This window comes from Scleropages formosus, chromosome 17 (genome assembly GCF_900964775.1).
Source record: "Scleropages formosus chromosome 17, fSclFor1.1, whole genome shotgun sequence".
NCBI lineage: Eukaryota > Metazoa > Chordata > Actinopteri > Osteoglossiformes > Osteoglossidae > Scleropages > Scleropages formosus.
In genome coordinates, this window is record NC_041822.1 from 8,205,556 (window position 1) to 8,220,605 (window position 15,050).

General features: G+C 40.6%; 1 protein-coding gene across 1 annotated transcript in view; it reads right to left on the bottom strand.

Moving 5' to 3' along the window:
- The window catches only part of LOC108938402 (whirlin-like), a 56,128-nt gene that overhangs the window by 22,049 nt on the left and 19,029 nt on the right, over nt 1-15,050 (bottom strand). The window contains exons 3-4 of the mRNA XM_018758952.1: nt 10,921-11,139; nt 6,773-6,898 (exon numbers count right to left, since the gene is read on the bottom strand). Coding sequence (XP_018614468.1) covers nt 6,773-6,898; nt 10,921-11,139 — 345 coding nt within the window. The remainder of the gene's footprint in view (nt 1-6,772; nt 6,899-10,920; nt 11,140-15,050) is intronic.

Below are 15,050 nucleotides of genomic sequence, written 5' to 3' on the forward strand. Positions count from 1 at the left end.
GGCCATATTTCTCTCTGCCCCCTTTGCCCCTGTCTTTGGGCTCGAAGCAAACTTGAACAAATCAATGATGTGGCAGTTCAGGAAAAAAAGGTCAGGCAGTGTACATTATCCTGGGGGGGGGGGGGGGGGGAACTGATTAAATCATCACTTGAATGCTTGAATGAATCTGGTCTTGAATGGCAGTGTATTCAGTTACCCATCCATTGAGAAGCCTTAGTAGAAAGTAACAGTCTACACCACATGCCATCTTGTGTATTGATCTGGTCAAAGACTTGTTCGTTCACCTTATGGGGCACTCTTCAAGGAGAAACCTTGCTTGAAGACTGTAAGGTGGTGCAAGGTTTTGGTTCAGACACAAGGTTTTTGTGTTTTGTATGTTTTTTTAGTCACCTGCCACAATTTTTCATCTTCTCTTTTCCTTTATCTGGTAGTGTTGATTTGTGTTCAATTGTCCTTGTTATCATGGATTGTAAAAACAACAAGACCTGTAAATACACAAACTTTTCTTGCCACTGTGACAAACCCCTCCCTGGTGGGTCACATACTCTTTCTGAATGAAAATAAATTAATTATTTCCAAAAAACAATATAACTTGTGTTTTGAAGAGAAGCCAAACAAAAGTGGAATTCAGCATTCCCAATTGAATTTTCAAAACCATCTAAGAGGTTCACAGTTATTCCATAAATGTGGATAAGGAACTGGGTATATAACCCTTGCTTCATTTTCTATGAAAAACCTAATCTTTCTCTGTTAAATAAAGTCCACATAATAACCCAATCTCTCACAATACCACAATGTGAATCACATGATCCTACCCATAAAACAACAATCCCTTTCATTCTGAAGCACTCCAATGCCTTATTCACTTTTTTACATGTCAACAGCAGCGAAAATCCAACAGTTAAGTCAATATTTGGAACGCAATTACACTCTAGAGTGACTTAATGACATTAATCTATTCCAGAAATCTGTTACATACTCCATGGGACTATATTTTGGAAGATTTAGAAACAGGAACAACGATTTGGCCACTCAACACTAATAGCACAAGAAAGCTTGGATGATGAAGAACAGTTTTATGGTCAGTGTGGTGTGGGAAAGATTGTAACAGATGCCTACTTTCTATTTACTTTCGAAACAGATTAATAAATCAGTAAAACGCATTTGCACAAAACAGCATAATGTATCCTAATAGCAAGAAGAATGAAATCAGGAACGATTAAAGCCATTGTCAGTGACATGTGACAAAAGCTTTGTGAATCAAACAAAAATTTATTGTTATGGTAAATACTTATAGAGGATTCAGGTATGAAATCATTACTGACAATAGCTAAATAAAGCTATGTCTCAGTGAGAACAGCTGCTGCTCATGACACGTTTTTAATATAGCAAAATTTGTCTGTTCATTTTCAACTAAATGAAGAAAAGACAAACAACATGCCAAACTCATGTTTTCCTTACTTCTTGTCTACCCCAGATAGAGCTCTCAGAAATTTAAATACTGCACGGTGATGGTAACTTGGATAACACTGTTAAAATTCATCACATTTTAAGAACAGGAAGGTATATCAACTGCAGACTGTGCGGTAGGCACTCCTGAGGGAATGAGATGCATTATTTTCAACTCGAGTTCTAACAGAGTCCAGGTGATCTGAAATGCATTTAGAAAAACATCAGCTCAATGATGAAACTGGCATCTCCTTTGCTTTTTGAGATTTGTCTTACATATAAGGATAAATGCATCGAACTAACCCTAACACAAGAATTCATTTAAAGACCTCAATAAAGACCTTTACAAGTCCTCAGAACTCATAAAATCATGAAGCCATTTAAATGTTTTGGGAATCAAAAAAAAAAGTTTGACTGTCAGAGAACTTGCACCATAAGGAGTATAGCTTATGGAGACAAAATTTCTTGGTTCCAGGTAGAAACCTTGAAAAGTCTTCTAACAACTTTGAAGTGCAGCCAGCTAGTAGCTGATGAGGTGACAAATGAATGTGTCAGTGAGCGACTCCCTTGGGGCACCGAGGGAATGAATGGATGAACTGTCTGCTGGTTTAATTAATGGGACAATTTTGCGTAGGTCTCTGACTTTCAATACACTCCTATAGTGTATCAAGGTGTTTTTGATAAAAGCTACAAAGTTTTGTCATGAGTTAGTTTTCATCTGGCATACATACACAAAATGCAAATGCTTTTTTATATTAAACATAATGGGAGATTCTTATATTCTCAGCCTGAAACATGTACTCCTCACTGCTGAACAAAGCAGGAAGTGAGAAAGGAATCCAGAGCACAAGCACTTAAAAGTAATGTACCTTAAGATACTATAACCACTGTGGTAAAGTTAATTTAGCATAAGTCTGTGCAAGGGGAATGATGAAAAGCACAGTGTTATGTCTTCACTTTTGAAGGTATGTATATATCCAGCAGTGATATGTTTGCCTTTCAGTTTGCCAAAAAAAAAAAAAAATCACGACTACAAGGAACATTCACCCCTTCAAGTACAGCATAAACTGCTGTTCTTTTACTATAGTTTCATTTTCCTTTACCAGCCCCCATTAATGTTCATTGCAAGTGTTATTTCATAACAATATTTTTTACAATAGCACTCATCAGACAAGAAAAGAATGAGTTTCTCAGATGATCCACATTCAAATCACATCACTAATTTCAAAAATTATTTTTTTTTAAATTACAGAAAAAATGAGGTAAAGTTACATTTCCAAGATTTATTGTCTGCAGTGGTTTCTCATATTTTGTACAAAAACAGCTGAGCAGCAGACAAGAATAGTCCTTTCGAAGACAAAAGCAAATGGAAAGTATTTCACATGTCCCTGATTTACAGGATACAATATTAGTAGTACCTGAATCTGAAGTGTTCACCAGTACCTCATAACGTTTACTTAATCTTCAAGTCACACAAAACATGGCTGTAAAGGTTTTTACTAGTTCTACAAGTCAAAAAAACAACAATTAGCCTGAACATAACATAATGATTTCCTGGAAGATTTATATCTTATTTTGGCAAGGAGATCCAGACTTTAATTTTATTGCCAATTCCAGGGACAAGGCTATAATTAATGTCCCAGTTAAGTTTATTAGGCAATTAAGAAAAAGTAACCATGTGACTTCAGTTCCCTCGAAGCATTGTAGTGAAGCAACTAAACAGGGAAATATTCTTCTTCCTGTTTGTTTATTTATGTTTGCATTTATGAAAACAAAAAAAATTTGAAAAGGACATTTTCATCTTTGTGCACATTTGCTTGACAGTGCTTGTACCACGTATCAGTGTACTTTAGAGCACGGACTTGTACAGTATGTGTAAATCTGTGTCTACGAAGCCTACGCAGATGGCGTGAACAGCATACAGAAAGTGTTTACACCTCCAGCCCAATCTCTAAAGAAAGCTAACATGCATTTCAAGTTGCTAGAAACCAGCTGTGAATCATAAATATTACAAACACAGTACCTTATGTTCGTAGCAATGAACTTAGCACACCTCACAAAATCTACCGGCTGAAGTCACTTGTCTCAACGAACCAGAGCCTAACCCGGCAATACAGGGCGTAAGGCTAGAGGGGACACACCCAGGACAGGACGCCAGTCCATCACAAGGTACCCCAAGCGGGACTCGAACCCCACACCCACCAGAGAGCAGGACCCAGCCAAGCCTGCTGCACCACTACGCCCCCAGGCCAAAACATGCTTAAAAAAAAACTTTATCAGTGGACAGAGTAGTGACATATATGTATAATGCATGAAAAAAGAACTTCTTCAACCCAATATTAGAGAATTGGATATTTTTAATGAGGTAACATGTAAATAAACTAGTGGATGAACAAAGTTTAAAGCTGAAAGAAATGAAGTCCCCTTTATGCTGACTATGGCTACATGCAATCCGCTGAGAAAACTCATCACTTATATTTTAAGTAGATAATACACACTATGTCTTAACAGAGGGCACAGTTAAAAGTACCCACAGTGCCATAAATTCTTTTTCCTTTAAATGAAGCTGAGGTGTCATTTTGCACCAAAAGTTCCATTCTTTTGAAAATATACAAGTCGTTCATTACGAGCACTGTTATGTATATGGAGGTCAAATACAAAAACAGACATTTTAATAAAATTACAACCAGTTTTATAACACCTTGAGTAAAGCCTGCTGGAGAATAAAAATGTATTCCACACTGAAAAATCTAATCGAAAAAAATTGCAGCCTTCACGCTCCTGATTCTGCTATTTCCAGGAAGCCACAGCCATCCCATTTCCACGGCTTTCCTGTTCAGTGGTGTCCCAAACAAGGGGGCTCAACAACCGCGCTTGGCAGCGGGTGTGAGCCCTCCAGTGGACTCGGAGCCAAGATAGAACGTACAGTAAGCATTCGCTGAAATGCACAGTCACAGTCTAATAATTCCAACTCAGTTTAATTTAGCACATGTGGAAATTCCATTTTCTTCTGAAATGTAGCCATAATTCTTTTATTTTTAGTTGCAGAAAATACATTAGTGAAGAAGATAGGCAGGAAGAAAACTGATGCCTTTGAACTATGGTGCTGGAGAAGAATCTTGCATTTACCCTGGATGGCCTGGAAAATGCATGGGTATTGCAGCATATCAAACCAAAGATGTCATTGTAAGCTCAGAAGACGCAGGTTTGACTCTCTTACTTGGGACACATGCAGAGAGAACAGTCAATGGAAAAGGACATCATGCTGGGCAAAGTGGAAGGATAACATAGAGGAGTGTGGGTAGCACAGCAAGCAGTGCTGCTGTCTCACTGTGCCTGTGTAGTGCAAGAGGACCTGGGTTTGATCCCTGCTCAGTCTATGTAGAGTTTGCATGTTTTCACCCTGGCTGTGTGGGTTTCCACTGCTGTTTAGGTTCCCCCATAGTGTGTGAGTGAGTGAGAGTGTGTTCCACTGATGTATGGATGAGTGACCCAGTGTAAGTAGTGTATCTAGCAGTGTAAGTCACCTTGGTGAATAAGGTGTGTGGGCTGATGACACTACATAGTATGCATTGGAAGTTGCTTTGGAGAAAAGCATCTGCTAAATAAATGTAAGAGGAAGGCACACTATGTGGTGGATTAACACAATCACCACAGCCATGGATGCCCCACTTTCAAGTGTCCACTGGTTGGCGGAAGACTGGATGCTTTTCAGGATAACTATCCAGCTTGATGGCACCTAACAACAATTACATTTTAGAGGCAACTGAGCTTTGTATGCTTCTTTTTATATTTTCACATTAAGCGTCTAAACATTGCCTGGAAAACATTCTCCCAAAAATTCAATGAATTTACCTTCTTCATGACCACTGTTGTTGCTTTTTCTTAGCAACAACAAAAACAAATTTTTATTTGGCATTGCTAAGGGCTGATCCCAGAGTTACAAAGAGCAATAGCTGCATTGCAGGGCCCTATGCCTGCGCTGGTAAGGGGCTGGAGGCATGGGCTGGACACTGGCCAGACCCTTCACCTGCCTGCTCCTCCTTATCTTATGACAGTATCTAAGCTGTCAGATCAGCTCACACCAGCAGTACCATCAGCCTGCCAACCACACTGGGTGTAGTACGACAGCGCTTTGCAAAGTGCAGTTTGACCAAGAGAGCAGAAACCCACAGCCCTTGAAACACATTCACTGAAACTGTTACAAGGGAGAAGGACTGAATGTAAATACCTTTTTCAGCAATGTTTAAAAACACATACCCACGATAACTGTTCCTGTTTACAGGTCTGCGGATTCCGTGTGTGTGTGTGTGGGGGGGGGGGGTGTTCACGTCTATCTCCGAATCCTATCTAGCAAGCTGGCAGTAGTGGGTTTGGCGCTCTGCCCAGCCCTGCCTCCTAGTCCAGTTGCCCCACAAAAGCACACCCCCTCATCTCTCTGCCAAAGGGACAGCAAAAATGTCACGTCAATTCTTTCCTCACTGTCTTGACAGCAAGGGTGGAAATGTCCCATTTAGTATTAAGTGACACTGGCTCTTGAGTTGGGTCATTTCAGCAGTGGCTCATCCACAAGAATCTAAACTTGCCAGTCCCGTTAAACAATAATCACACTGCTGATAAACTTCCAAACCATGTTGATATAAAAGTGACGTACTGGGGCTCTGGTTATCAACATGCAAATCTTACCCATGTCTTTACCTGTACATGGAAGCTATGTGCAAAACTACACGACTATGATGAAATTATTAAAATTGGTTTACTATCAAACCAAACTATAGTACACCTGACTCCAGTTCTAGGCTTTTGAAACATAGTATATTTAATAAAGATGTGATCATTTTGTGTTTTTCTAAACTGTCAGCAAAGTTTGAAGGCAAACAAGCAAGCAGAGTCTAAATGCAGTGAGGAGAAGCAAGAGCGATCAAAACACTCTGTTATTAAGAATGACTTAAAATGATCTATATTATGTCTGTGTGCAATGGTCTCCTCTGGCATATGAATAAAGCCTGATATATGCGGGAATGAAAAAACACAAGAAGAAAAAGATGAGAAGAAAAGATGTTTTACTGGAATGAGTGACAGAGGGTTTGAGTGCTAGAGTTACACCTGTAGCACGAGGTGTGATTACCTACTTCCATGAGTTCGGTTAAGAAATAAATGCTGAATAAAAACACATTTTTTTGTTCTTTTTTTACATTGGCTGTTGCCTGCTACCTTTTTTTCATATCATGCCTGTCTCCGTGAACCAAAATTTGTGTTTAGAAAAATAATGAAACTGAAAGACGGACATGCAACGTTATGAAGCAGAACTGTGCATTCATACCTTGAGTCCTCCAAACTCTGCAGCAGAGCCCCTGTCCACCCCTGTGATGTAGATGCCCAGTGCATACTCTGCCCCTCCTCGGATCATCAGGCCAAGGGAGCGCCCATTGTCCAAAACCAAATTCACCTGCAGAGGCACAAACACAACACAATGTTTAGAAAGAAAGAGATAAAGAATGAGAAGTCAACATTTGTTGTCAGTTCATGTGGCAACCAAAACTTTTTGTCGTGTGATCCTTCACATACACAGCCACAGAATCTAGAAGAAAGATTTGCTACTTACATTATTTCATTACATTATTTGCCCTACAGGTAACTGTTCTTTCACAGACTTTCACTACATGCTTCTCCTGGTCAGGGTTATACCAGTTATTCCAGAATCACTGGGTGCAAGGGCTGGGGTACACCAAAGAGAGGACACCAGTTCATTGCACACACACATTCAGACACAATCGGCAATTAAGCATCACGAATTCACATAAATTCCATTTCTTTGGGAGGAAACCAGAACTTTGGGTCCGTGGAAGGAAACCAGAACACTCAAAGGAAAACCTATGGGGAGAACATGCAAACTCCAGACAAAATGAGTCAGATTCAACCCTAATCCCAAATAGCCCAGGCACTGTAAAGCAACACTGCTACCTGCTGCACCACTGCGTTACTCTTGCAAGTTTACTGGATATGTCAGATTGAACTATGGAATATTATATTTGCTTGCAAAATAATTCACGCTGCAAAAACCTTATTTTCTACAACAACAGTTACCAACTCCTCCTGGAAGAATCTCTAGCTGTTCAGCTGGTCAGTTAAGAGATAAAATCTTTCCAACATATCCTGGATCAGCCCCAGGGTCTTCTCCCAGTTGACTGTGTCTGATGTAGCTACAGTGGAAGGCACATTTTTACAATATGCCTGGACCACCTTAACTGACTCTACGGCTCTCCCAGATCACCAAGTTCCTCATCCTGTCACGCAGAGTGACTTCAGAGGTCTTGCACAGAAACCTCATTTTGGCTGCTTGTATCTGCAATTTTGTTCTTTGGGTCATTACCCAAAGCTGATGACTATAGGTGAGGATGGGGATGTGGACCGAGCATTAAAGGCTCAGATCCTGCTTCACCACCCAGATCTGTACCCTCATAACCCTTATATGAGTGCCCTCATAACTGCTCACACAGCCCGAAAGCACCTTACAATCTCCTGTTCCCACTTTTCAACCCTCGTGAAAAAAACCCTGAGATGCTTAAACTCCTGTACTAGAGGCAGTTGTTTCCCACTCACCTGGAGAGAGCAACCCACTCTTTTTGTAAAAGGACTACTACCTCATACTGGGAGGTGATAATTTCATACCAGCTGCTTCATCTTGTAGCATCAAACCACTAGAATACATTGCAAAGGTCACAGTAAAACAAGGCGAAAAGGAAAACATGATCAGCAGAGATGTCACCCCATTGGACACCTTCCCAGCCTCGGCAGCAGTTTGATATCACGCCCATGAAAATGACAAACAGGAGAGGTGACAAAACACAACTGTGGCAGAGTCCAATTCCCTATCAATCAGATTCTGTTTAAAGCCACAAACATGAGCAAAACTCATTCTGTGCTCATACAGGAATTGAATAGCTTGCATGACTGACCCCAGTAACTCACATTCCTTCAGTAGTTCCCATTGCACATATTGAGGAACACAGTCATGTGCCTTTCCAAATCCACAAAACAGATGCAGATGATAAGCATAATCCCATGCTCCTTTGAAACAACCGTGTCTAGAAGAAGAGCTAGTCAACTGTTCCTCAACGAGTACAAAATCTATATTCTTCTTCCTGAACCTGAGGCTCAGTTATCTGGTGGAGTCTTGATTATAGTACCTTAGCATTACCTTTGCCAAGAAGGCTGAGAACTGTGATCCCCCTGTAGTTGGCACACCTCCTCTAGTCCTCATTCTTAAATATAGAGACCGCCACCCGGTTCACCAAACCAGAGACTCCTTACCCACCTTATAAGAAACACTGAAGAGACATTGATGCCACACTGTTCAGCACTTTTAACATCTCTGTCTGAATTTTTCTGCCCCTGCAGCCTTGCTACTACGGAGACTTCAACCCACCACAGAAACTTCAGAAACATTGATGGATTTTCATTCACTAGAGATGTCAAATATTGATGCCTCACTTTCTGAAAATTGCTTAGCACAGCCTAAGCAGGATTATTCCCTCCCTTCAAAAGGCAGTGAATGTTTTGTCAAAATAATTTTGCGGACACCCAAACAGTCTTTCTCCATTGCCTCTCCAAACTTCTTTAATTCCTGAGCTTTCACTTCAGGAACTGCCTTTGCTGTGCCCCACTTTAGCCTGTCATTACATCTCAACTGCCCTCAAATCATAGCTTTTAGCAGCCACATCCACAATTGAGGTATTGAACATGGTCCATTCTGATTCAGTGTTCATGCCCTCACTTGGAAGAAGCCAAAAGTTGGGTGTTGCGCTTATTTATCACCACTAAGTAGTGATCAGTTGACAGCTCGGCTCTTTGCTTCACCCGAGTGTCCAGACCACACAGGCTCAAGAGAAATGACACAAGCAAAAAGGCAATGATCAGCTTTTGCTCCAATGGTGCTTGTTACGGACCGCCTACGATGAACAGAAGTCCAGTAACAATTCACCAACCTGAGTTCAGAGACAGCAAGCCTTTTCTCCCAGTTATGCCCCTCCAGGTATCTCCATCCATCAGATTTCAGTGCTGATGTTGCCAACACTTGTTTTAAATACATCAGTACAATACTAGAACATGTTCTACTAATAAGTTCCCATACAAACAGTAGCAGAAGTAAATTCTTCCCAAGAATCGCCAGTCATTTTTATTACCTGCCTCTCATTTTCTTTTTTCCTTGTTCAGTTACTGTAGTCAAAGGCACATTTGTATTTGTGGAAATCAATACAGCTATTTGTCTGCCTAAGTCTATCGTCAAAAGTACAGTATTATGTAAATCAAGCAATTATTGCTGGTTCAAAACACTCACAGAAGATGAACATGGGAAGAACTCGAAAACAGAAGTAAGAAAAATATATAAGAACAGATATTTAAAAGCAGAAGAACATATAAAATAAATATAGAAATATATAAAATGTATATTAAAAAAATATATATATATAAAATATGTAAAGGACGTGTTTGGTTTTGAATCATTGGATCTCAATATTATAAATGGATGTGGATCACTTCAGCTTAGGCATGCAATAAATCTTTTTTGACAAAGTAGAAGAAGATGATGAAAGGAGAAGCAACCAGTGAAGTGAGGTGTCATACAGTGTCAGAGATTCATTGTAGTTGGTTTTTTGAAGCATAACACCCAATGAGTAATGCATATGTGAACTTAAAAGGTTCCCAGAAATTTATTCAAGGAGTGCAAGAGACAATTTAAAAGACACGTCACTCTATTTAGTTATAATAGATAATACTTTGTAAAAATTTACCTGTTTAGGTAAATGCTCTCATAAGGCACCATCTACGTCTACAGCCCTTCAGAGTACTGCATCTTACCACGCGGAACTAAAATCATGCTAGAGGGTGACTAAATGTTAACGAAATAACAATCTGCCATTAGGTCCAAATGTAACGCACAGCTGGGTTCTGGAGCACAGTTGCTAGAGCCTCTAAGGTACATCTCCTATTATATACCTGTGTCACAAGGTCCCAATAGCCTTTGGGTTTGGAACTACACCCATCTGCTACCTCCAGATTGGCACACCTCAGAAGAAGATCTTCATGTAACACATTAGACGTGGACAATGAAGAGCATTTAAAATAATGTCTTTCGAAAAGTGAGGTATGCCCTTGAATTTCTTTCTTCTTTCTGTATGTACTGAAGAGTTTTTATTTTGTAAAATTGTAAAAAAAGAGAACCAAGTGTACCATACTAGACCAATGTTTAGCTGAACCCACTTCTACCATGCAAAGCAGATCACTTGAAGGCATGCTCTTTTGAAGGTAAAGCTATGTAACATTACTCACAAAACTCTAAAAGCACATGAAAACAAGAATTTAAATGTGCTGGAGTTAAGGGTGAATAAGTTACTGATTATAGAGCTGTGCTTCACTAACAGCACACCTTCAAAGATATTTGCCATTATCCACATCGCCATGACTCACCCTCTTCTCATCCCCTTCCTGAAGGATGGGCACATGGCTGTGCCGCTGGCTGCTTGTGCGCCGCACAGTGGCACTCTGATGCTCAGGAAGGTCTAGGGGAGGAGACACGCTGCGTCCCTGGGGGTCCACCCATGTGTAGATGTGATTAGTGATATAACCCCCAGGGATTCGCCCCATGGAGCAGACGGACATGCAGAGCTTCTTGCAGCCCTTCAGAACCTGAAAGATAATTAGATGGATTGGAACAGAGAAAGAAAAACTTGAGAAAGCAAGGAAAAGAACAGAAAGTATTCTGAGCATACAATCCAGTACAGCTCCTCAGGTATAAGTACATTCTATAATCACACACATATTCTCCCTGTCCTGATTGGAAACACACAGCCTGTCAAGCCACACAAGAGCCCAGGGAAGAAAACCCTTGGCTGATGACTGCATTTCATTACGGCGTAATAGACTGATGTAGCTGCTGTCAGTTTGTAGGTCAAATTGTGCCAGTGTGATGTAGCAGCACTACCAAACTGGGAAAAGATGCTGGCTATGTTAAGAATGGTCCCAAAAAGTCAGTACTTGTGTGCCATTATAAAATTATAGAATAGACGAAAATTATGCACTTAAGACATTCTAAACCCAGAGCGATTTCCACGGTGTATAATTTTCAAAGGCTCTACTATATTACAATTTACCGATGGAACTTGCACTAACGTGGATACGCAGCATAATCATATATAGAAATGTAATATAAAGTCTTTCTTATTATGGTATATCTGTACTGCACTGTATCGCTGTATTAATTTGTAATAGCAGCAGTGACGCTTTGGAAATGTAATACAGATACAAATATCCACCTGTCTTTCCAAATCACCTACAGAAACAGTAGAGAAATAAAAAAAGTGGATGGTTATAGATTCAGTGAAAACATGCGACTCATTTCTCAAAATGAGATTCTTCAAAGCCCACAATGTAACAATTTTAAAAGAATTTTAACAATTAAGCATACAAGATCTAATTTAATGCGTAGGAAACACTGTGGAAACATGCAAAAACAAGACTCACCCAACTAAATGTGCCACTTACAGCTACAATGACATAAATTTACATAACTTTTATTCATTTGGCACTTGCTCGCCAAAAATTTACAATGTTAAACTACCTACACCTATTTAAATATCTGGGTAATTTTCCAGGAGCAGTTGAGGGTAAGTACCTTGCTCAAGGGTGCTACAGCTGGAGGTGGGATTTGAGCCTGCAACCTTTTGGGTTTAAAGGCAGCAATGCTAACAACTGCCCCCTAAAAAATGTATCCTGTTAACACTCATAGTTACATAACACTAATAGTTTACTATCAGCTTGTATAAATACCATTTCTCAGTCCTCATATATTTGTATTATTTCTTTCAGCTGTGGATTTTTCAAACAAAATGTTCACAGCAAAAAGAGGCTACAGCTTCAAGTGGAAGTAACAAAGGCAGTCCCCAGATTACAGGCAAGTTCCGTTTCCTTAGTCTGTCTTTAAGTTGGATATTGACGCAAGTCGGAACAGTTAGGTGTGGTGGGTGTCTAATGTCAGTTTGTTAAATGTTTGTCTTAGTATATAGTATATTGTGTACCTTTCTATGCATAAAAATCATTACAGAAACACTTCCGCATACACTAAAACATCTTTAATATAACAATAGAGTAATAATACTAATAGAATGTAATAATTTAATGAAAATAATAACCACACACACACACACACACACACACACACACACACACACACACACACTTTCAGAACCGCTTGTCCCATACGGGGAACCAGAGCCTACCCGGTAACACAGGGCGTAAGGCCAGAGGGGGAGGGGACACACCCAGGACGGGACACCAGTCCGTCACAAGGCACCCCAAGCGGGACTCGAACCCCAGACCCACCAGAGAGCAGGACTGTGGTTCAACCCACTGCGCCACCGCACCCCCTAAATAATAACCAATAATAATAAATGTAACTACAGTATTTATAATAGAGAGAGACATAGAAAGAGAGAATAAAAATAAATGTTACTACTGCCATGATGAACAGAGGACACAGAGGAGGCTGTGCAGGAGCGTTTATTCAGAGCCAAAGGATAAGACATGGTCTCGTGGTCGGGGACGAGCGAATGGGACGGTCGGTCGATCAGGAAACTGAACAGAGGCGAGGATCCAAAATCATGGCCGAGGGACAAGGCGGGGGTCGCTATCAAAAAGACCTGGAACGGGACTGGGGAACGATGAGGGACAGGACTTGGAAGAGCAAAGCGAGGTAGATTTGAGAACGCAGTGAGAAATGAGATTCTGCAAATGCAAAGAGGTTGAGAAGTGTCTTTTAAGAAAGAGAGTGCAAGTGCAAAACATTAAAGAAACTTTAATGTTTGCTTTTGCAATTTTGTCGGCATTTCACCTTTTTTCTGATCGCTTTATTATTTTCGCTTTAGTTTCAATCATGACCGTTTCCCTTTTCTTGAATGCATCACCAACACTTGCATCATATTTACACCTTGGTGCCATGGTTAGGAGGGTAAAATCAAAAAAATTAAAGCCAACTACAGTAACACACGAGACACTGTTCACAGCAACATGGTCTGACTCAAAAGAACCAAGTCTTTGTCCTACCTCAGGCTCACGCGCCCTGCCCATGAGCCGACGAAGCACTGTAAACAAGTAATGGTTTGATGCACATCGCAAATCAGTGCCCAATTGCAATTACGAACCATGGTATGTACAGTACCTCGAATTTTTAATACAATAGGCTTAATTATGAAGCTGTCCCTTGATTGTTACGTAAGGGTGAGAAAAAAATTAACTTCCGGTCAGTAAGGGGTGGTTTGTAACTACGGGCTGTGCGTAAGTCAGACATTTGTAACACAGGGATGCCTGTATAAACACGATCAAGCATCTTACACAAATCCACTCCTTTGTTTTATTGTTTGTCAACCATTATAGCTTTGGAATTTTAAACATAATAGCACTTTCTAGAAGGGCTTGCCAAACAGCTGCAGAAGTTGAGAAAGAGCTGAGGGTAGTCCTTTGATTCAGCTTAAAGATACAACATTTTTTGGTAATTAACAGGTGACTATTGTCATTATTTTTCAAACATACCTTTAAGAAGTTTGGGGATAACATTCATCCCTCCATCGCTGAAAACACTTGCTGCCGATAATTACGGCATGTTCATTTTAGGAGCAGAAGCGCATGTCAACACGTACTAAGAAGGGGAACAGAAGTGCTCAGGCTCCAGCAGAGTCAGAGGCAGCGTGAAACCGGTGCCACAGCAGCAGAAAATATGCCCAGATGTGTCAAAACAAAACCCACTTAAGCACTCATTAATATGTGTTTGTGTTCATTAACATAATAAAAGAGGCCCATTACAGGATTATAATTGGATTTGTGTCTGTAAATATCTGCCAGGAAAGTCTTCATCTGAAGCTGATCATCACTCAGGTCATCAGAAATGATTACAGGTCTGTTCTTTTCAGAAACAAAGTCATTTTGTATCCAAACTGTTCCCACCCTTTGACATGAATTGCAAAACAGTGATCCCTTTTCAAAAGGATATCCAGCTGGTACATGTCTGAATTTGGTGGAACTCTACCTGCCTTACGGGGCTCCAGGTCCAGCAAAAACAAAATAATTTTGCATTTCTGTTTATGAGCTACATATGAAATGATAACTAAACCAAATGTTGACATTTTAACTGGAATGTATCTCCCAATGGGGGTGCGGTGGCGCAGTGGGTTGGACCGCAGTCCTGCTCTCCGGTGGGTCTGGGGTTCAAGTCCCGCTTGGGGTGCCTTGTGGCGGACTGGCGTCCCGTCCTGGGTGTGTCCCTTCCCCCTCCAGCCTTACGCCCTGAGTTGCCGGGTTAGGCTCCGGTTCCCCGTGACCCCGTAAGGGACAAGCGGTTCTGAAAATGTGTGTGTGTGTGTGTGTGTGTGTGTGTGTGTGTGTGTGTGTGTGTGTGTGTGTATCTCCCAAATGTGTAAAATGGATTTACAGGTGACTCTGTAACAGGCTATAACATAATATACATCTTCATACGGGGCTTTATCATATATACATATCTATGTGTGAAATCCAATAGGTCATAAATCACACTGAGGAGCAAAGGCCAC